Here is a 20,039-nt window from a genome sequence, read left to right as displayed (position 1 = left end):
TAATTTTAATTTTAAATTTTAAATTTAAATTTAAAAAATTTAAATTTTTTTTAAAAAAATAAATTTTTTCGGAATTCCGAGGGAATGGAGTTCCTCGGAAAATTCCGAGGAACTTTCCGAGGAACATAATTCCCTCGGAAATTTCCGAGGGAATGGAATCCTCGGAAAATTCCGAGGGAGTTCTGTCCCTCGGAATTTTCCGAGGAACTCCATTCCCTCGGAAAATTCCGAGGGAAAATATATTCCTCGGAATTTTCCGAGGAACATATGTTCCTCGGAATTTTCCGATAAACATTTCGAGGAATGTTTTGTCGAAACTTCCGAGGATTTGACCATCGGAATTCCATCGGTTTATTCCGAGGAACCATCCGACGAACATATGTTTCTCGGAGTTTCCTCGGAATTTTGTTTCCTCGGAATTCCGTCGGAAATTTCCGACGGAATTCCGAGGAAGTATGAATTTCCGAGGAGATATTTCCGAGGACTTTTTTCGTCGGTATGTCGTCGGAATAGCGTTATTCCGACGACATACCGACGATTTTTTCCCTCAGTATCCCGATGTTTTCTTGTAGTGTTTGTACGCTAAACCAAAACAATATTACGAAACGAAGGGATATAACATTGGTGATTGTGAGATTTCAGACTTTCTTTGGTGCATATATGACAAAGCACCCACAAAACTCCTCAGGTTAGTAACTTTCACTTTCATTCTTCTCTAAATTCTCTGATATGAAATATCTAGCAAACAGAACCATATTTGCTTCCCAAAGGCTCAACTACACAAAAAGGTGAATCTTGCTACCAGCAAACAAAATAACACAAATACAATCTCAATCACACCTTAATGACACACTTATAGGCTTGTATACTTCTTAAATTAAATCAAAGATGATCTTCCTATTTGTAGAAATCTCAGTTAGTGTATTCTTACTCGCTCTAATGCCGCCAAGTCCAGGCATGTCTCACAGCCAGAAGTAAAGCATTGCCTGTTTCAATAGACATGCCAAAATTTGTTATCAATATAAGTACTATTTGGATTTGTTTACAGAAGTTGGTGTAACCATACCTCTTGGACAGAGACAATAGCTGAGTCATAACAAGGAAGTAACTCCACAGTTGTTCTTGAATCCTTCATTTCAGCTTGGACAACACTTAACTCTTCTTCTTGCTTTACTTCACTAGTTTGAGGCTCTGCGGTGCATCTAGCCCGCTCAAGCTGCTCTACTCTCTCTCTCAACCGCTGCAACTCTGCTTGATACTCTGCATCATTTTCAGAAAAACCACCTTGTACATGATCTCTCTTTACGCTTCTTTTCCTCTTCCGTTTAGATGATTTCTTGCACACCTTTGGAACCATATCTTGAATGTTTGACGAGCTGGCAGCAAAAGCTTCACTTATTTCTCCATTCTTAGTTTCTGACACAGAGAACGTCTCCATTTTTATAGAATCTGTAAGCTCTTTTAATTGCTCATCTAGCTTCTTGATCTGATCCCAACACAAATCTAAATTCTTCTCCTGATGTTTTCTTGAAGAATCCAAGCTCTGCTCAATAACTTCCTTCTCCACAGGAACCAAAACATCTGTATCAACCGGTTCTGGAGATGGTGTTTGTGATCTATCACACCATCTCATATCACTAAAAGAACGATCATCATCGGTTCCCTTACATCCCAAGCTCAAAAGCTTGCATTTGTAGGCATATAACCTGCTTTCGAGATTCTTGATTTCGTCTTCTTTCTGGTAATTCAGATCCTCCAAAAGCTCCAGGGACAGCTCAGCGTGAGACATTCTCTCCTCCACCATTCTCCTGTACTGGCTAGCTTCCATAACCAAAGCAGCTTTTTCTCCTTGGAGCCTTAGAATCATTGACATGGCTTCGCTCGCTGACGTGGCAGTGGCTTCTCTCTCGGCGTCTAACTCTTCTTGGAGTCTCTGAACATCTTCCTTCATTTCATAAAGAGCTATCCTAAGATCCTGGGACTCAACTCCACGCATGTTTAAGCTGTAGCTTCTTCCTACCATATCTGTTCAGTTGCAAACAATACTATAATCTTTTTTGTTTGAACAGTTCAATACTACTCATGGTCTGTAAACTAACTTCATGATACCAATTGATTACAACAAAAATTACAGTTCCTGAGCAATCATGTCCTGGAACAAGAATCTAAGCAATGGAATAAAGAAAGAATCTTATTGTACCTGTGATAGATTTACAGAAGAACACTAGTTTTGTGGACGAGCAGAAGTTCACAGAAGAAAAATTGATGGTTCAGAAGTATTACAAAAACACGAAATGTTTATGTACAAAAGGAAACTGAAATGCTAAATTAGACAAAATTATACCTAATAAAGTAATCAAGACCAAAATAAAGGAAAGTTTTATTCATTCACATTTAGCCATGCTTGACCCAAAAAAAAAACAATTATGATGCCGTGTCCATATCATTAAAGGCAGAAAGTTTATGAACTTGGGTCAGCAGAAAGAAACATTTATTGAAAATTATCATCAACTAAATTTCTTTTTCTAAAGTTTTTTTTTTTTTGAGAAAGAAAACTAAACTCATTAAACTATACAAACAAAAGAGTTCGTCTCGTAATAATCAGTCAAATATTCCTCTAAAATAATGATGAAGTCTCAGGAATATAAAAAGAAAGAAGCTTGGAATGATGAAGCTGATTTTTGAATCTTAAAGTTCTGCTGAAATTTAGTATTTTCTTTCCCTTTAATATATAAAAGTTTGTTGACATTAAAGAACAAAAGAGAATTTAAAGTTTTCAACGGCTCATTACAGGACTAGGTATTAGCTCCTGTATGGCCTACCTTACCACTACCTTTCTTGTTGTTAAAGGTAAGACAGGTTTATGTTGTGCGTATTGATGATATACAACAAACGGAACTCAAAGAGAGCAGTTTGGGCCACAACAAACTCTCTTCATGCCAAGTAATTCAAAAACAACAAATAGGCCAACGAAGACCCAACTGTCATCCGCAACAAAGTAAAAGCTTCACAATAGAACAAAGGAAGCAGAGCACAGTGAGAGACAAACCAGTTGGAGTAAGTTATTCTCACGACCCAAACCCAACAAACCTAACATTCAAGTTAGAGCAGAAGACTTCTAGCTGGTCCACTAATTAAAAATGACAGAAGAGCATTCTTGAAAGATCAACAAAATTCTCGTATATCTTGATCCACAAGAACAAGTAGAGCGATGTTATAAAACTAAAAAATAAATACCAACTTTAACACGGAGATTATTGTAATAAAGCTCTTCATATGCTCTAAGTTGTATAGTTATTGTTGAAGAAGATGTTTGGTCTACAGAGGAATCCAATGATAAGATCCCTATGTTACACAATCTGCTCATATATCGGAAGCATTTATCTACTGCAAACACAATTGCGGATGTTTCAATTTCAAATATCACAATCCATAATCAGCTAACTTTAAATCATACATTGAATTGGAAGATGACACGTGACATCTTCTTACTAAACCCCACAGGGAGACGCTCGTCGAAAATCCACAATGACAAGAGTGGCAACACAATGAACAAGAGCTCCCAAAACTACAAACACATGGAATATCTGATGGCTGTGCCCGGCAATGTCAAACGCTCCAGGCTTCCATCTCTCAGGCACACGGCTAACATAAAACACTGCTCCCACGGCATAAGACAGACCAGTCGCAAGCTCGCAAGCAAGAGCGAATAACACGTTAGGGTGGCCCCAGTAAAGGAAAAGCACATGTGAAGCTGGTACAACACTACAGAATCCCATTGCAAGGAAAAGATATGCCCTGAACGGTCTGAAGCGCGGCGCTGAGAGAGCTGGAGCGAGGAGAGTGATGATGGCGAGGAGACCGAGGATCGAGATTGAGGAGAGGTAGAGGAAACGGAAGTTAGGGTGGCAGGAGAATGCGTAGTAGATAGGCGCGAAGAAGGAGGAGACGATCATGAGTGAGATTCCTGCGTAGTCTAAACGCCAGAAGAAGAGGTTGTAACGTTTTGAGTGGCAAGCGAGGAGGTGTGAAACGGAGCTGCAGATTAAGCAACCCATTGCTCCGGCTAAGTACACGAGCCATGGCCATTTCGGAACAGCTTCGTGGTAGTTTTGGTGGTTTACTTCTTGAGACGTAAGAAGTGGGATGTGTTCTGTCACGTTGGAATCCTGCGAAAGAATCTTTAAAAATTTAGTTATGTGATTAAAAAGGGATTCAAAAGAAAAAAGTACAGCTTAAGTACATTAATTTTGCTCGTGTATCTTTCAAATTTTTTTGTTGAAATAATTCTCACCATGATACATTTTTTTTTTTTTTTGATAACTCTGGTATCTGCGCAGCCACATTCCCAACTATCCCCCGAAATCCCAACTATCCCCCGAAAGGGGTCCAGCGCCCCAACGGAAAGGATGTTAAATCCCGTTGTGGCCAAGACTCGAACCCGGGTGGCGGGCAGTACAGCTGTACCTCCTTTACCACCAAGCTACGAGCGCTTGGTTCCCACCATGATACATAGTTTCATTCTTTTTCTTTTCTTAAATTAAAATATTATTACCCAGTACAACCGGTGAACCGGAGGGCAAATATAGCATCAGCATGCCTATTCTTATTATACCCGTTAACGTATACACTATACAGCATGCATGTTCATCTACTGGAATCGCGGGTTAGTATTAAAGTATATACAAAACCTGATATATATATATTATATAACGGTCCAATTATAATTAAATCAATTATTTTTGGACAAAAAATAAATCAATTATTTTTTGAAAAAAATTATTTTGAACATTTTATCTTAAATTGAAGCCTTAAAGTTTTAAAAAAATTGTAATAGTTGAGAGCCTTTTAAAAAAAGTGCTAATTAGTATGCTAATTGGTAAATACTTTTTAGAAAAATATTACTTTTTAGTTTTAATTGGTGGTAAATTAAGGAGAGAAATGAGGAGATACTAGGCCTGGGTATTCGGGATTCCAATCGGGTTTCGGTTTTATCCAATCGGATTTCAGTTTTTTGGGTTTATCAAATTCAGCCCCATTCGGATTATATGAAAGTTTGGTTCGGGACCGGTTCAGGTTCTATCGAGTTCGGGTCGGGGTTAGTAAATCTTCAAAGAACCGGTACAACCCAATATACTTTCGGGTTCGGGTCTCAATCGGTTTTTCGGTTTAAAAGTACCTGATTTTTACCTATTTTATAACCAAAACATGAGTAAAATCGGTTCTTCAGTTTTAAAATACCTGATTTGTACCTATTTTGTAACTAAAACTTAAGTAAAATTGATTCAAAAATAAAGAACATTAACCGTGATCATTCAAAGTTAAACGAAAAGTAAACATATTTACTGATAAAAAAAAAACTAAATAAATAAAAGCATAAAACGAAAATCAAGTTTTCATGAAATGAGAAATATTGTTTAACGAAAATAAAATCAAAATCTAAATACTTCAAGAATCAACGGCCATCTTTAACCATCAACCTTCATGTAATATAACCACCAACATTCATGTAATAGATAAGTATTTTAGATGTTCAATATTTTTTAGTGTATTTTGGATACTTATTAGGAATTGAGATCATGTTTGGTACAAGATCTTTTCGAGGTTTTGAATGTTTCGGATTCTATCGGATATCCATTTAGATTCGGGTTCGGTTTGGATAATACCCATAACCCAAAATATCACAAAACAAGATCCATTCGGTATTTACGTCGGGTTCGGATCGGTTCGGATTCATTTTTATCGGATCGGATTCGATTCGAATTTTTGGGTTCGGTTTATTTTCCCAGCCCTAGGGGATACTTTATGTTTGTCAAAATTTCCACCATTTAATGTTTAAAAAAATCCACCATTTGTGATTTTTTAGTTTTAAAACATGGCTGCCTTTCTATTCCTTCAAATTCAATCCTCTAGCAGAAATATAAAATACTTTACTTCTATCAAAATTTAAAAGAACAACAATAATTTCTTTTAATTTGTTTTATTATTAAATAATTTATTTTTATTTTATTTTAAATAAGGTTTATATATTTTATAAAAAATATGTTTTAAAACAACCATCTCTTTTACTCCCTAGCAGAGGTAGATCAAGTTATTTGGGACATTTTCATCAGGTTTGTAACTAATTCTTTTAAGAGAATCAAGATTTCAAACTAGATCTTAAAGAAGAAAAATTTAGTTGGATTCATTGTAAGATTTAATCCAGTGGTCATCAACTACTCTAAAAACTTGATAAGGAATATTTATATATTCTTCAAAGTAATTTATTCACGTCATTTATTTTTGTTCACTATATATTATTCATATTAATGGTTTATCAATAGAGCCATGTGATTTCACGAACAATTTTAGATATCAACGGGAAACAACTTTTTTTCCGTCATTTTCTTTTCCCTTTACTCAAAAGCTAGGGGATTTTCGAAAAAAGATTGATGGGCTCAAAACACAAGAGAAGAAAGATCCAAAGAAACATATCGAAAAGAACACATGGTGGGGGCAATTAACTTTACCACTACACTCTACTATTAGAAAAGGCCAAACATATGTCTTAATTATAATAGATCACACAGAAGATAAGATAAGCCGCGAAATTTAAAAAAATAACAAAGAAACAAAAAGCTTACATGACGAAGCAGAGTCTGATTGCTGGAGAGGCGAATCCACGCTCTATCGTCCGGGTCCCACACAACCCCCAAAAAAGCCAGTTTTGTTTAAAATTAACAAACAACCAAATGAAATTGAAAATGACGAATTTAACCTCGAGGGTTCTTACCCGGATATGCCGTTGAAGAGTCCGGCGATACTAAGCTCCGTCGTCTCTACAGAGCTTACCACCATCATCCACATGAATATTACAAACCCAATCAAGTGCCTGTTAAAATACCACAATACAAACAGCTGTCTTAGCTCAGTGGTAGAGCGCGTGACTTTTAATCCCGTGGCCGTGGGTTCGATCCCCACAGACGGCTTTTAATAAATTTTTTTCATTTGATAAAAAGAAAATCAACACAAATCAATTCAAATTTCAAAAGAAAGATACAAAATGATTGTTATGTTTTATATACGTACGTCCAGATGTTGAGAGTCTCGTTATGCCAAGAGAAGGCACTAAGGAAGGTGTCTCTGAGAGACCATTGGCATCGATAATGGTCGTGTATAAACTCGTTATCCTGCAAATAGCCAGGCAACTCCTCGAACCTCATCAACCTCCTTCCCATTCTCGAATCTAATCCTTTTGAATCGCTAACCGCCACCATCGCCGATGATTTCCTCGCCGCTCTTCGTCTCTTCATGTTAAGCGAATCTAGCTGCGACGGCGAATCTACGTCCGTCGCTCTCTCTCAGAAATCTTTAATCTCTGATATTTCGATGGTCCTCCAGAGTCGTCGCCAGCCTATTTATATGGAGACGAAAGGTCTTTCAAAGGTGACTGCGATTGCCTCGTTTGAAGGAATTGCTTACGTGTTGGGCTATAATTGGATGGGGAGTTTTGATGCGTGTGAGGCTGGATACACGTGATTATTTTGGTACTCTACGGCCACGATGAACCAGCTTTTGAATCAAAGGACCATGTGAGGATGCTGAGAAATGCACGAAGTGTGATGCGTAACTCAAGGAAATTAATCTAAAATGGTTCCGTGGAAATTTCATTTGATGTTACTCCCACATTTTGTTGGCACATTTTTGTATTAGGATATTGTTAAAGCAGGTTTATTGGTAGATATTTCATCTCTATTTTCATCTACCTCTAAAATAAAGAAATTTTATTACAGAAATTTTATTACAGAAATGAATTTGATCTAGTATTTGCCTCTATAATAAAGTTTTTCTATTTATAGATGAAAATATAGAGATATATTATTTTCACCTTTAAATATAGAGATAAAAAATTACATTTTCCATATTTTTTTAAAAAAATAGAAAAATTCTATGCATACTTTAAAGCAATTGCACCTCTATAATAAAGATCTATATTTTAGAAGAAAATATAGAAGTATATATTGAAAATGCTCTAACAAGGGAAAAAAAGAGAAAATAAAGAATAGAAAAAATTAAATGAGAAATTTTGTAGTAGAAATTTATTCAGTAGTATTTTCTTATGTAACTGTAGAAATTAAATGAAAAAAAAATTCATACAGCAGTATTTTTTTTTGCTTTACAAAAAAGCTCATACAATATTTTCTTTAATTTGTTTGCTTTAACTTTAAAAACTACATTAAGCATAATTGATAATGTTTATGGCTGTATAGAAAAAAACTAAAAATCACTTGTTAAAACCCAACCAATCACTATGGTTTACAAGTGCTAATTTTTGTTTCTTTTGGAATCTCGAATGCTTGAGTTCACTTTGTCTTTTCTTTTGGTCAGATGTTCATTTGACCACCAAATTTTGGTTAGATGAAAAATTCTCCGAAGAACACCTTCGTATGATTATGTCTAAAATATATATATGAAAATAACTTTTTTGGTTCTTAAAAATTCTATCCGGCCATTCTTGCTCCAAGGAGATATGAATCAAGCTCACATTCCCAAAATTATTTTATACACTCCGACAGCATCAATCTCTTAAGAAAATGTTAGCTAGTCCATCGGATTCGTAGTTATATCCACTAGATTTAAACAGTCTAAATTTATTCTAGTTTTTGTTACAACATACCATTTATAAATAATAGTATGCTTTCAACAATCTTTAGTTTTGTCTAACAAAAGAAAGGTAAAAATTGTAGGATAATTAATTGCTAACCAGATTAAATCTCATACGCAGTAAAAATATGAACAATTGTGGAAGCTTCTTTACTCAAGTGGTTTGATTAAAATCTCATAGAACTCGTTAATTGCGTTTTATCTCTTAACAAAATCTGTATCTTTTTTAACTGGATTGCAATATTAACTTGCATCTTGTTTGACATTTAACAGATTGATATTAAGCAAAATCAGTAGCTTCCTTGTGCATCAAGTCAACGTTACTACGAGACAATTATATGTTTACCATAAAACAAAGCTTCTGTGTACATGTCCCAAAATTACCACCAATATCTTTCAAAGTAAAAGAAAAAAAAAACTATAACGAGATTGTGCAGAACAAAAAATGAAAGAAGGTTCTCAAGACAGCTTTCTCAGAATGTGATGAAAAAGATCAATCGATCTTAACAGAAGAGTAGATAAGCCTGGTGAACCAAAAGCAAGCGTAGAACCCAATTGCTCCAGTGAAGACAAAGAAAACATACGAGACGACGAGCATATACCCGAAGTAGAGGATTGCAGAGACGAGCTTCGTGATCTCGAGCTTGGTGTAGAAGTAAAACGCTGCGTAGAGAAAGAGGTAAACCGCAGAAGAGCCTGATGTTAAGTAAGATCTCCACCACCACTGATAGTCTTCACTGCATAGCTGGAAATAGCAGAGGACGACCGTGATCTCTGCGCAGGTGATGATCAAAATGATGAATACGATGAAGAGGAACCCGAATATGTAGTAGAACTGGTGAAGCCATATCGAGGTGAGTATGAAGAAGAGCTCGATGAAGACTGCGCCAAACGGAAGAATGCCTCCGATCAAGATGGAGAAGATTGGGTTCATGTACCAGGCCTGTATCGGGACCTGTCTCGGTATCTTGTTGGTTTTCACTGGATCTTCTAGCGCCGGTTTTCGGAAACCGATGTAGCTACCGATGAAGACCAGTGGCACAGAGATTCCGAACCAGAGGACGACAAGAGCAAACATTGTACCAAACGGGACCGCGCCTGATGACTTCTGTCCCCAGATAATGGCGTTAAGGACGAAGAACGCGACAAAGACGGTCGCGGGGAACATGAAAGCGGTTCTCAGAGCGATTTTCTTCCACTCTGTTCCTCTCAACGTTTTGTAGAGACGAGAAGAAGCGTATCCGGCCAAGAGTCCCATGAAAACCCAAAGCAGAAGCATAGCCGTCATGAGACCACCACGGTTCGAAGGAGACAAGAAGCCGAGGCACGCGAAGATCATGGTGACGAGAATCATTCCGAAACACTGAACTCCAGTTCCTGCATAGACGCATAGCAACTCCGGGTTCTCCGGGGGTCTGAAAACATCTCCGTGGACCAGTTTCCAGCCAGTCTCTTCTAAGACCTCTTCGTGAGTCTCTAACTGATTGTAGTTGGAGATATCTCGGTAGAGCGTTCGTAGCATGATCATAGCGACCATACCAGAGAGGAAAAGAACAATCATCATAGAGTTAACGATTGAGAACCAATGGATCTGATCATCAGCCATGAGAAGGTAAGTGTCCCACCTAGAAGCCCATTTCACCTCGCTTTCCTGGAAGTCAACATCATATGTGAAGATAATCTCGCTCCCTTCTTCGACCTCTTGAGGAGACTCGGAGTTGGTGACTGCACGCTTTGTATGTGGATCACATGTCGTTAACCGAGTCTTTTCATTCCACTCGCCTTCATATTCATGCTTTATACTGCATTTTGAGACAAAAACATATAAGACTTTAGTCTACACACTGCTAAAAAAAAACAGAACAGAATCATAAAACGCTACCTGAACGGCTTGACCTCAAACCCGACGATTCTTGAAGAATCGGTCTCTATGTCTCTGTGAAACCTAACAGTGAAGGTCAAGTGGTTGTGGATAAAATACTTCTCCTCTTTTTTCTACAAGAAACCAGAGAGTACAAAAGGTAAGAACCAGAACTCCTCCTGCCTTTATACAACATAAATACAGATGATAAAAGCTCTTACGCCAACAAAGATTCCCTTGAGACCAACATGGAAACCATGCTGATAAACCACAACATTATCCTGGTCCGGCCTTTGCACCGGAACAACTAGCGGAAGGTTGTCCAAAATCCTGCATAACAAAACCAAAATCGCCTCTTAAGCCACATTCAACCAGAGGAGATGGATGAAAATGCCTTTACATGTTAACACGATATTCATCAACAATCTTCTCCTTTAAGGCCTTGGCGCTTTTCTTATCGAGCTTCACACGACAAACCGCAGCACACATCTGAGATTCCCTCATTTTGAACTGCAACACAGACAGAGAAAGATCTCATCAAGGCCCACATAGAGAAATAACCAATAAGTGAAGAAAGAAAAGAAAGATACCACAAAGGGAGAGTTCTCAATTCGATCACCACGTAGAACTTCTCCCAGATTCTCTGCACTGTCAACGATTTTCTCTGGACGACAGTAAGGAAGAGAGTAGTAGGAGTATGGAAGCTGAGTCTTTGTAGACGTCAGCTTATTAACTTTCACCATCAATGCATCTCCCTGCATATCCATAATCACAAATTCAAGTCTGATTCAAATTAGATTCATGTTCGGGTTCGGTTCGGTTTGTTTTTTCGGGATATTCGAGGTTCTCTCTATACCAGAAGATCCATTTAATTTTTCTATATTCCATTCGGGTTTGGTTCGGGTTTAAACAAACAATGGCTACACCATATACACTAACGAAGCAATAATAATCTATAAACGAAACAATTAGTGACAAATTGAGATTCAGAATCTCCCCCAAAACGTGAGTAATAGATCAAAAACTTTAGATAGATTTTTCTTCGTCAAACAAGGAGCTAGCTGCATCGGATCTAAATCAGAAACGAATCAACGTAATCGATTAAACAAATCTCTATGCGGATCACAACGCTGATGATCTTATAGCGAGAGAAAACGAAACCACATTACGAGGCTGCGACTTTTTTATTTTTTGTGTGTAACTGACCATTTGAAAATCCTGAGGAGCGACGCCGGGAAGGTAAAAGCCATGGACGTTGACACTGAAAAGGAAGAAGATCAGAATCCGAATTGCGATCGGTCGTTTGAGAATCGCCATTGGTGAGCTTTTGATCTCTTCTTCTTCTTCTTCGTGAAAATGCGGAAGTGGAGTGAATTTTCTTTATATGAAGAAAGGCTTCATGGCAATTGGATGACTTATGACCGTTGGATCTCTTTTTGATCCAATCAACGGTTGATTTTTATTCGTTTGGAGCTGTCGGTGATTCTTTTTGCATCGGTGTTAACAAAATTACAAAGTCAACCCTTTTTAAGGTAAATTTTTAATAGAAAGATTATTTTCATCTTTTTGTCTTTTCATTTTTTTTAAATAAAATCATACATTACACTAAAATATTTTAATATTGCATTCAAAATAAGAAGTTAAACAAAACTTTATATATTAGTTTCCATATTTCTGCCTATTCGGATATTCATTTGGGTTTGATATACATCTATACAGATTTCAGACTTTTAAGACTAGAGATTTGAGCCTTATTCGAATATACTAAATTTTGATTTGGATTTGATTGGATCTTTGCGGATTTGAATATCTATTTAAAGTATGTGAAATATTTTAAAAATTCAAATATATCTTAAAATCTTCAAAATTTAAAAATTAAAATAATATAAAACATAAAAACTTAAATAATATAAGACTAAAGACATCAATTAACATGAAAAATTGTTTGATTTGGATATATGGATGGAGAAATAGTTATTTCAAATATTTGTTTGTTAATATTTTTGATAACATTTAGATATTTTCATGTACTTTAAATATTTTATATACATTAAATTTAAAATAATTAATATTGTGATTTGGATATTTTTGGGTATCCAAAATGTTTTGGTTCAGATCGGATTCTGTTTTAATTTTTGAACATTAAAATTTAAAATCTCGGATATTTAATCAGTTTCGGTTCGGATTCATTACTATTTTTTCGAGTCGGATTTGGTTCTTCGGTCTGAATATTTTCCCAATCTTAATTATTATATTAATAACTTTGTAACGAAGATTTGTGTTTAATAGTTATATTTTATTACAGTAAACCGTTTTATAAAGATTATGTGTAACGATTTTATTTGCATTATATAAGGTTTTGAAAAAGTTTATGTAAATATTGTTTGTTAATCTGCATAACTAATAAATAATTGTATTTTCTAAAAGTTTAGCCTTAGATTTTCTAGTCTAAAATTGCTAACAATCTTTTTACTCAAAGGACCAAAAGGCTTCTAATACGAAGAAAAGGGATTTAATTATTTTATATTTAGTAGGTTAGGTGTAACTTGCTAACGTAGCAAAGTAGGAATGAGTTAGTGTAGAAAATACGAATAATTATGAAAAGGTATTTTGAAATAAGAAAAACAAAAAATATATTGTGTTATCAGTCAGAAAATTAATTTAATTTGGTAAATGAGGATGACCCGCTAACTATTCGAGCGATCCATGAAACCAACGCACCAGCTAGCAGCTACTTTCACACAAAAATAAATGCATTTACCAAAAACATGTGAAATTGTATACACGCACTCGATACATATATGCATTAAAGTAAACGTAATTCTATAATAAGTAATTGTGAAAACTAATTTCTGTTAACTACAAATAATTAAACTCGTTCTCTAAACAATTTTCCATGATCTCACCATTATGCGAAAGAGGATTATTGTTAATATGACATATAAATATATAAATATTATATATACATATAAATTATTTAGGATGGATAATCTAGCTTCTAATTATTGATGTTAGGGCCAACTATGAGTGAGTGTCTGATGACAAACTAACTATATATTCTTCACATGTTATTGTAAATACTACTCCCTCTGTTTTTAAATGTAGGTAGTTTTAGCAAAAATAATTTGTTTCACAATATAAGTAGTTTACATATTTCAATGCACCTTTTTCATTTATTGGATATTGTGTGACCAATAAAATAATATTAAGCTTTTTATAATTGGTTGAATTAATTGATTAAATGATATATTTTTTTAGATAACAACTTTCTAAATATTTGTGCTTTTAAGTAAAACTACTTATAATTAAAAACAGAGGGAGTATTATATTTTGATATATATTTTCAAAACACTGAACTATTTTTATTTACAAGTTTATTTAATAGAAATTATGTTGCATCTATAATTTATATACTTTATATAATTTTATTTAAATGTAATTAAAATAAACATTCCAAAAATATAAATTTGTATTGATATGTTTAGTTCGCTCATAGAACCACCTATTCTTTGCTAAGTGTATTGCACTCTATGAGTGTGGGAACACCTTTACATCGTCATGCATTATACCCAAATCACTAATCGTACCTTTCAACCATGAATCGTCAGTGAAATCTTTCGCAAGAACCAAGTATTTCAATTCAGTAGTAGATAGCACTACTATGTGTTGAAGTACCAATCTACAACTGGCAGTGTTTCTTCCAACCTGAAAAACATATCATGTTACTGATTGTCTTATGACAAGATTAGTAGCGTAAAAAGTGTCTGTGACACCTTCCACCTTAAACTATGAGTTCTCGTGAACGATAGACTTAATCACGAAGTTCTCTTTAGATACTTTAGTATCCATTTCACTACTTCTCAATGCAACTTTCTTGGAACTACACCCACCGCGTGTTCTATGAACCTATCATAACATACATGAGTGCTCCTATTTCACTTGCATAAGAAACTCCACTCATCAAACTCATCTTTATTCTCTGTTCTTCCTATCTTAAGCTCATAAGTCAAAATTAAGAACCCAAAGGTGTACTTATTGGTTTGCTTCGCTCATGCTGAACGTTCTAAGTACTTGCTCAGTGTAGTTTTCATGTGATAGTTTAAGAACATTTTCCTTTTCCCTGATGATATCTATCTCAACATCCCTAGTTGCATTTCGGTATCCCTCATTTTGAATTCAGCCACCAAGTCTTGCTTTAGCTTATTGATCCCTATTGAATGGACACCACTAACATATCATCCTGTATACAGATAGATGAATATTTAACTAGTATCCAGCTTTAATTTACATCCAAGGTTGAAACTGTTTTTTAATTGATTCGAGTTATCAGTTTTCTCGGTTTCTGATCGGTTTTGGCAGTTTAATTTACATCCAAGGTTTATTTCCATTCGGTCTTGATTTACTAATACTTACGGTTGGACCGGACTGACTGATTTTCAAAACAATGGTAAGCCTTACAATGTTGACTTTTATAACAACCAAGACTTTTGTTCAATAGTAATCTAAGACCATGATTATCGGCAATCCTTAATGGGTTTCTTAGTATTTTAATGACATTTAATTAAATCAAAATAAAGGAAAAAATACATTATCGATCTTTAATGGGTGACTTTTGTGACCGACTATTAGAGAGTTTTTCAACCTACGTGTCATCATTTTAGGCAAAGTATATTTTTTTGTTCTATTTTCTTTTCACCAAAATCATTTTTTTTTCTTCTTCATCTCTGTTTTCCCTTCGTGTTCTCCGTCACGACTGAGAAAGGATCGAAACCGATCCTTTACCACCAACGATCCTCCACCACCGATCCTCCGTCTTCGCTCTCGTCTTCTCCTCTTCTCCGTGACAGAGGAAGCATGGAAACCCACAGATAAGTGATGTTTCAGTTTCTCTTCTTCGCAAGCAAAACCAAAGCAGTTCGGTTCTGTTTTTGCTCTTGACGTAATCTACTGATTTTGCATTAATACTGAATCAATCTCTCTCGTTTCATCATCTAGTTTCCAAGGAAAGAAGAAAAGAAATTTTTTTTGTTAGTTTTGCATTCTGACTTGGAACAACGATCCTTTAGCTTTTACTCTTTATGTGTTTACTGGTTAGATATGTGTATACTTTGTTTTAATGATCGTTTTCAATTCAACAGGACGCCAAAAAACATCTTTCTGTATTGGCTTCGTCTCTACCAGACATAATGGTAACAAACTAACTCTTTTGTAGTCATGTTCTTTATGTTCATCTCGAGAGGGAAGTGTGAGTCTTTTAAGTGATGTTTTAGTCTTCTTGTGTTGATAATTTTAACAGGGTTGAGGTCGACAGTCAATCCTCTCTATGTTTAATTTCATGTTCATGTATGTTTCAAGTTTATGTTATATTATGTGATCTGTTTTGTTAGCTGTTCTGTTTTATTAAAAAGTTATGTGATCTTTCTGTTTTATTAAAAAGTTGTTAGCTGTTTGTGTTTGCTGTTTCTGTTAGCTGCTCTGTTTAATGTATGTTTTAAGTTTACTATGTGAGCTTTCTGTTTTATTAAAAAGTTATATGTGAAATGTTAAGTGAAATGTTATATTTGTTTCTGTGCAGTTACGAGACAAAGAAGTCACAAGACTTGGTCTCGGTTATGCGAGCAAGAGAGGTCACGAGATGGTGTCGTTACTCAAGAGAAGTCACGAGAGTTGATGTCGGATTAGCTAGAGAGGTCACAGGAGTTGTTGTTGGATTTGCAAGAGAGGTCATGAGATGGTGGTGTATATGCGGGCCTGAGATGGTTTTGTCACGATATGGTTTTGTATGTGTTGTACGTTTTGTCATGAGATGGTTTTGTATAAAGAAGACAAAGAGTGTTTGTGTTTTTTGTGTCATGAGATGGTGTTTGTCAAACTCATTGTATCAAGTCATCAAAACTCATATCTCTCTTGCTCTATATAAATCATCTCATTGCTCATATCAAGTCATCAAAATTCGTATCTCTCTTTCTCTCTTTTTCTAATCTCCTTGATCACCACAAACCCTTTCTACAAAACGCAAAACACAAACCGTACCCCTTCTACAAACCCTTTCTACAAAACACAAACCCTTTTTAAAACAGTCTCGATTAAGAATATAAATTCTATGGCTTCTTCTTCTTCTCATAACACTTTTGAGGGAGTAGATGATGAAAGTTTTGATAATTATTTTGATCAATATTTTGATCAAACAATGGAGAATTTGGCCATTAATTATGGTGATCAAGAAGTCGAAAGAAATAGAAGAAAAAAACGAGTTCATATCAAAAGAAAGCGTGAAGAAGGCGAGGGAGACAACTACTGAGCTCTGATGTTTTTCCAAATTATTCTCGATTATTGTACTAGTCTTTATTTTTATGTTTTTTTCAAAAAAAAATCTATGCTTTAAATGTTATCTTTTAATATGTTTGAATTAACAAATAAATTTTATTTAAAAAAAAATAAAACTTTTTTTCTTAAGAACCCTTAATTAAGAAACTCCCATTGGACCGCTCCAAATGGAAGTTTCTTAACTATGGTTCTTAACTCCACTTAAGTACAATTAAAATATTAAATAATCACTAAGAAACACACTTAAGGATCAAGGGATAAACATGCTCTAATATCTATCTATAAGAGAGAGAAATACTGACGAGGAAACATAGCAAATGGAGATAATAATAATAAAGTAGTTGAAAGTTGAAAATTGTTTAAGATCCGTGCTTGATATGAACTACACACATCCAAGTTAAATCATATATTAAAACTGGTTCAGCTGCCATATGAATCACATCCCAAATCTGAATCTGTGTGGTTGGATGTTCTCACAAACAAAAACTTAATTAAATTAAACCATACAATAGTGTATTCGTGTATTATAAAGTTTCATCTTCTGTACGCTCACACACCATTCAACAAAACGAACAAGAAGATAACAACAAATGACGCTTTTCTCCTTCCCCATCTCCACCTCCACTGAGATGTTTCCATGGCTTCTTCTCCTCTTACTTCCTCCACTCCTTATCCTCTTCAAAACCTATCTCCTCCCCTCCTCCAAGAACCTTCCGCCATGCCCACCGAAGCTCCCCATCCTAGGAAACATCCACCAGCTCGGGAACCTCCCTCACCGCACCCTCAGAGACCTCTCGCTCAAATACGGCCCCGTCATCACCGTCTACCTCGGGAGCGTCCGCACGGTGGTCGTCCACTCGCCGGAGACGGCGGAGGAAGTCCTGAAAGCCCACGACTCGGACTGCTGCACGCGCCCCAGGCTGTCCATCACCAAGAGCTTCTTCTACGACGGGCTCGGCCTAGGCTTCACCCAGTGGGGTGACTACTACAAAGACGTCCGCAAGCTCTGCGTCCTCGAGCTTTTCTCCGTCAAACGAGCCAACTCGTTCCGGAACATAAGAGAGGAGGAGCTGAGCCGACTCGTCCGCTCGCTCTCCGGCTCGGCCAAGTCAGGATCTCAGGTGGATCTGACGGGGAAGCTGGCGAAGTACGTCGCCAGCTTCACCTGTCGGATGGCGTTCGGGGTGAGTTTCGTCGGGAGCGGGATAGACAACGAGAAGTTTCTCGAGATCTTCACGGAGGCGAACAGGGTGATCGGGAAGTTCGCGGCGGAGGATATTTTCCCGGTGTTTGGGTGGATCGTTGATCGGATCTCGGGGCTTGAAGCTAGCAGGAGGAAGAGCTTTCGAGAGCTGGACGCGTTTTACCAGAAAGCTATTGTGGATCATCGAGAGAAGAAGAAGACGGAAGACGAACGTGAAGATCTTATTGACGTGTTGCTCAAGCTACAGAGTCAAGAAACCAAACTCGGGTCGACACGGATCACTGATAAACACATCAGAGCCATTCTTATGGTAAGTTTCAGTAATATTCAGTTCCTAAAGCACAAAACATTTGGTGGTTACTGTTGAGTTCCGAACCAAAATCTAAAATACTATAAAAAGAAAAAGATTAACTAAACGTGTTAACTTAGTTTTACCTGACTTTGGTTAATTGGATACTTTAGAACGCATTTGGAGAATTTTTTATAGTTTTATATCAGAATATTTTGTTAATTGGAAAATTTCAGATACTTTATATATATTTTTGATAGTTTTCATCTGATTTTTGTTGTTTTTAAAACTTTTCGGATATTTTGGATAGTTGAAGATTTTTTTTCTTTTCATTACAGGATTTATTTGTAGCAGGCATAGACACATCTGCAATAACAATGGATTGGACAATGGCTGAGATTGCAAGACACCCAAGGGTGATGAAGAAAGTACAGACCGAGATACGTGAACGTGTAGGAGACAAAGGGAAAGTGACATACGAGGATCTCGAAGGTCTAGAGTACATGAAAATGGTGATCAAGGAGACTTGGAGGTTACACGCACCGAGTCCGATTCTGATTCCAAGAGAGGCAATGTCGAGATTCAAGGTCAAGGGCTATGACATTTACCCCGGAACGCGGATTCATGTTAACACATGGGCCATTGGTCGTAGCCCTGATGTGTGGAAGGAGCCTGATGAGTTTATCCCTGAGAGATTTGTGGATAGCAATGTGGAAACTAAAGGGACGAGCTATGAGTTGTTGCCGTTTGGGAGTGGACGGAGAGGTTGCCCGGCGATGTATATGGGATTAAGTACGGTGGAGTTCACTTTGGCGAATTTGTTGTATCATTTTGATTGGAAAGTGACGGAGGAAGTGAGTGTTAAAGAAGCGCCTGGTCTCACTAGCCACAGGAAGCATCCTCTTCAACTTGTTCCTGTTAATGTTATAAACCGCATGTCTTAAGAGTCTGGGAAACGCAAACGCAGTTTACTTTTGCAAAGAATAATAGATAATCAAGTTTGTTTGTTTGTTTTTTTCCGAATCTTGTACTGTCAACATAAAGTTTAAATAAAGTGGCAAAGGTGTTAAGTTGAGTGCTACATTTTTTTTTGTGAGCCATGTTTTCATTAGATGAAAAAGGTCAATAAGGCAAGTACAAATGATGAGTTTATGTCCAATCCAAACACCATTTGCGGCTTTAAAGAAAACAGGAAGCTCCGTCTTACCTGTAAAGAGGCCTATCAGTCTATCACTGAACAGCGAAAAAATTACTCACAAAGATTAAACAGACTATAAAAGCACATGAAAAACAATCGGTTCAACATGCAAAAACCTGAGAAAAGAAAACATGCAAATTTCAGTAAATAGTTGGAGAACCCTAGACTAACTTGGAATCTAGAGAAAGCCAATTCAATTGGAAACCGTAAAGCAAAAAGAAAAACTATTTTACATAGCAAATTCTGGTTAACCAGAAGTCTTCTTTTTTTTTCTGTTTTTAAATAAAAATGAAAGAAGAGACCGCCACACAGTTTAAAGATATTTTAAGTTGAGGGCTACCTACTACACATACTTTTGTAAACGTGGGCATCAAAATATCAATTCAATAAATTAATTATTTTGTATTTTATTTTCAAGTCTATCTTGTTTTTTTTTTCGTAACAATCAAATTATTTTATCTTCAGCACAATAATTTCAGGATTTCCTTGAGGACCAATGTTGAAGATGCAGAAGTGA

The 20,039-nt window shown here is 36.2% G+C and overlaps 4 protein-coding genes and 1 non-coding gene across 5 annotated transcripts; 2 read left to right on the top strand and 3 right to left on the bottom strand.

The window, feature by feature from the left end:
• Positions 1 to 689: 689 nt before the first annotated feature.
• On the bottom strand, positions 690 to 2,309 carry LOC106365152 (probable myosin-binding protein 6). The gene is made up of 3 exons (XM_013804601.3): positions 2,201 to 2,309; positions 1,067 to 2,025; positions 690 to 986 (listed from the first exon to the last, which is right to left on the bottom strand). The coding sequence occupies exons 2-3, from the start codon at positions 2,021 to 2,023 to the stop codon at positions 963 to 965; spliced, it is 981 nt and encodes a 326-aa protein (XP_013660055.2). The 5' UTR covers positions 2,024 to 2,025; positions 2,201 to 2,309; the 3' UTR covers positions 690 to 962.
• A 1,059-nt stretch (positions 2,310 to 3,368) lies between these two features.
• LOC106368627 (heptahelical transmembrane protein 3) lies at positions 3,369 to 7,486 on the bottom strand. Its single transcript, XM_013808635.3, has 4 exons — positions 7,069 to 7,486; positions 6,773 to 6,871; positions 6,624 to 6,666; positions 3,369 to 4,169 (listed from the first exon to the last, which is right to left on the bottom strand). Exons 1-4 carry the CDS (start codon positions 7,290 to 7,292, stop codon positions 3,492 to 3,494), a joined length of 1,044 nt encoding a protein of 347 aa, XP_013664089.2. The 5' UTR covers positions 7,293 to 7,486; the 3' UTR covers positions 3,369 to 3,491.
• On the top strand, positions 6,897 to 6,968 carry TRNAK-UUU. Its single transcript has one exon. It is a non-coding gene; the product is annotated as a tRNA-Lys (tRNA).
• Positions 7,487 to 8,967: 1,481 nt separating the features above from the next.
• Positions 8,968 to 11,867, bottom strand: LOC106368626 (transmembrane 9 superfamily member 10). The gene is made up of 6 exons (XM_013808634.3): positions 11,711 to 11,867; positions 11,095 to 11,259; positions 10,905 to 11,014; positions 10,726 to 10,834; positions 10,526 to 10,638; positions 8,968 to 10,445 (listed from the first exon to the last, which is right to left on the bottom strand). The coding sequence occupies exons 1-6, from the start codon at positions 11,819 to 11,821 to the stop codon at positions 9,137 to 9,139; spliced, it is 1,917 nt and encodes a 638-aa protein (XP_013664088.2). The 5' UTR covers positions 11,822 to 11,867; the 3' UTR covers positions 8,968 to 9,136.
• Positions 11,868 to 17,274: 5,407 nt separating this feature from the next.
• Positions 17,275 to 19,399, top strand: LOC106368625 (cytochrome P450 71B6-like). The gene is made up of 2 exons (XM_013808633.2): positions 17,275 to 18,345; positions 18,663 to 19,399. Exons 1-2 carry the CDS (start codon positions 17,422 to 17,424, stop codon positions 19,266 to 19,268), a joined length of 1,530 nt encoding a protein of 509 aa, XP_013664087.2. The 5' UTR covers positions 17,275 to 17,421; the 3' UTR covers positions 19,269 to 19,399.
• The last annotated feature ends 640 nt before the right edge of the window (positions 19,400 to 20,039 follow it).

Source organism: Brassica napus, chromosome A9 (assembly GCF_020379485.1).
Source record: "Brassica napus cultivar Da-Ae chromosome A9, Da-Ae, whole genome shotgun sequence".
Lineage (NCBI taxonomy): Eukaryota > Viridiplantae > Streptophyta > Magnoliopsida > Brassicales > Brassicaceae > Brassica > Brassica napus.
The sequence above is the reverse complement of the archived record's forward strand: the minus strand, read 5'-3'. Positions and strand labels throughout refer to the sequence as shown.

Coding starts and splice junctions, on each gene's coding strand:
- LOC106365152 (XM_013804601.3), bottom strand. CDS start 2,023: ATGGTAGGAAGAAGCTACAGCTTAAACATGCGTGGAGTTGAGTCCCAG. Junction 987..1,066: donor CTATTGTCTCTGTCCAAGAG/GTATGGTTACAC, acceptor CTATTGAAACAG/GCAATGCTTTACTTCTGGCT.
- LOC106368627 (XM_013808635.3), bottom strand. CDS start 7,292: ATGAAGAGACGAAGAGCGGCGAGGAAATCATCGGCGATGGTGGCGGTT. Junction 6,667..6,772: donor CTCTTCAACGGCATATCCGG/GTAAGAACCCTC, acceptor CCCGGACGATAG/AGCGTGGATTCGCCTCTCCA. Junction 4,170..6,623: donor ATCAGACTCTGCTTCGTCAT/GTAAGCTTTTTG, acceptor ATTCTTTCGCAG/GATTCCAACGTGACAGAACA.
- LOC106368626 (XM_013808634.3), bottom strand. CDS start 11,821: ATGGCGATTCTCAAACGACCGATCGCAATTCGGATTCTGATCTTCTTC. Junction 10,639..10,725: donor TCAAGGGAATCTTTGTTGGC/GTAAGAGCTTTT, acceptor GGTTTCTTGTAG/AAAAAAGAGGAGAAGTATTT. Junction 10,446..10,525: donor TTTGAGGTCAAGCCGTTCAG/GTAGCGTTTTAT, acceptor CTCAAAATGCAG/TATAAAGCATGAATATGAAG.
- LOC106368625 (XM_013808633.2), top strand. CDS start 17,422: ATGACGCTTTTCTCCTTCCCCATCTCCACCTCCACTGAGATGTTTCCA. Junction 18,346..18,662: donor ACATCAGAGCCATTCTTATG/GTAAGTTTCAGT, acceptor TTTTCATTACAG/GATTTATTTGTAGCAGGCAT.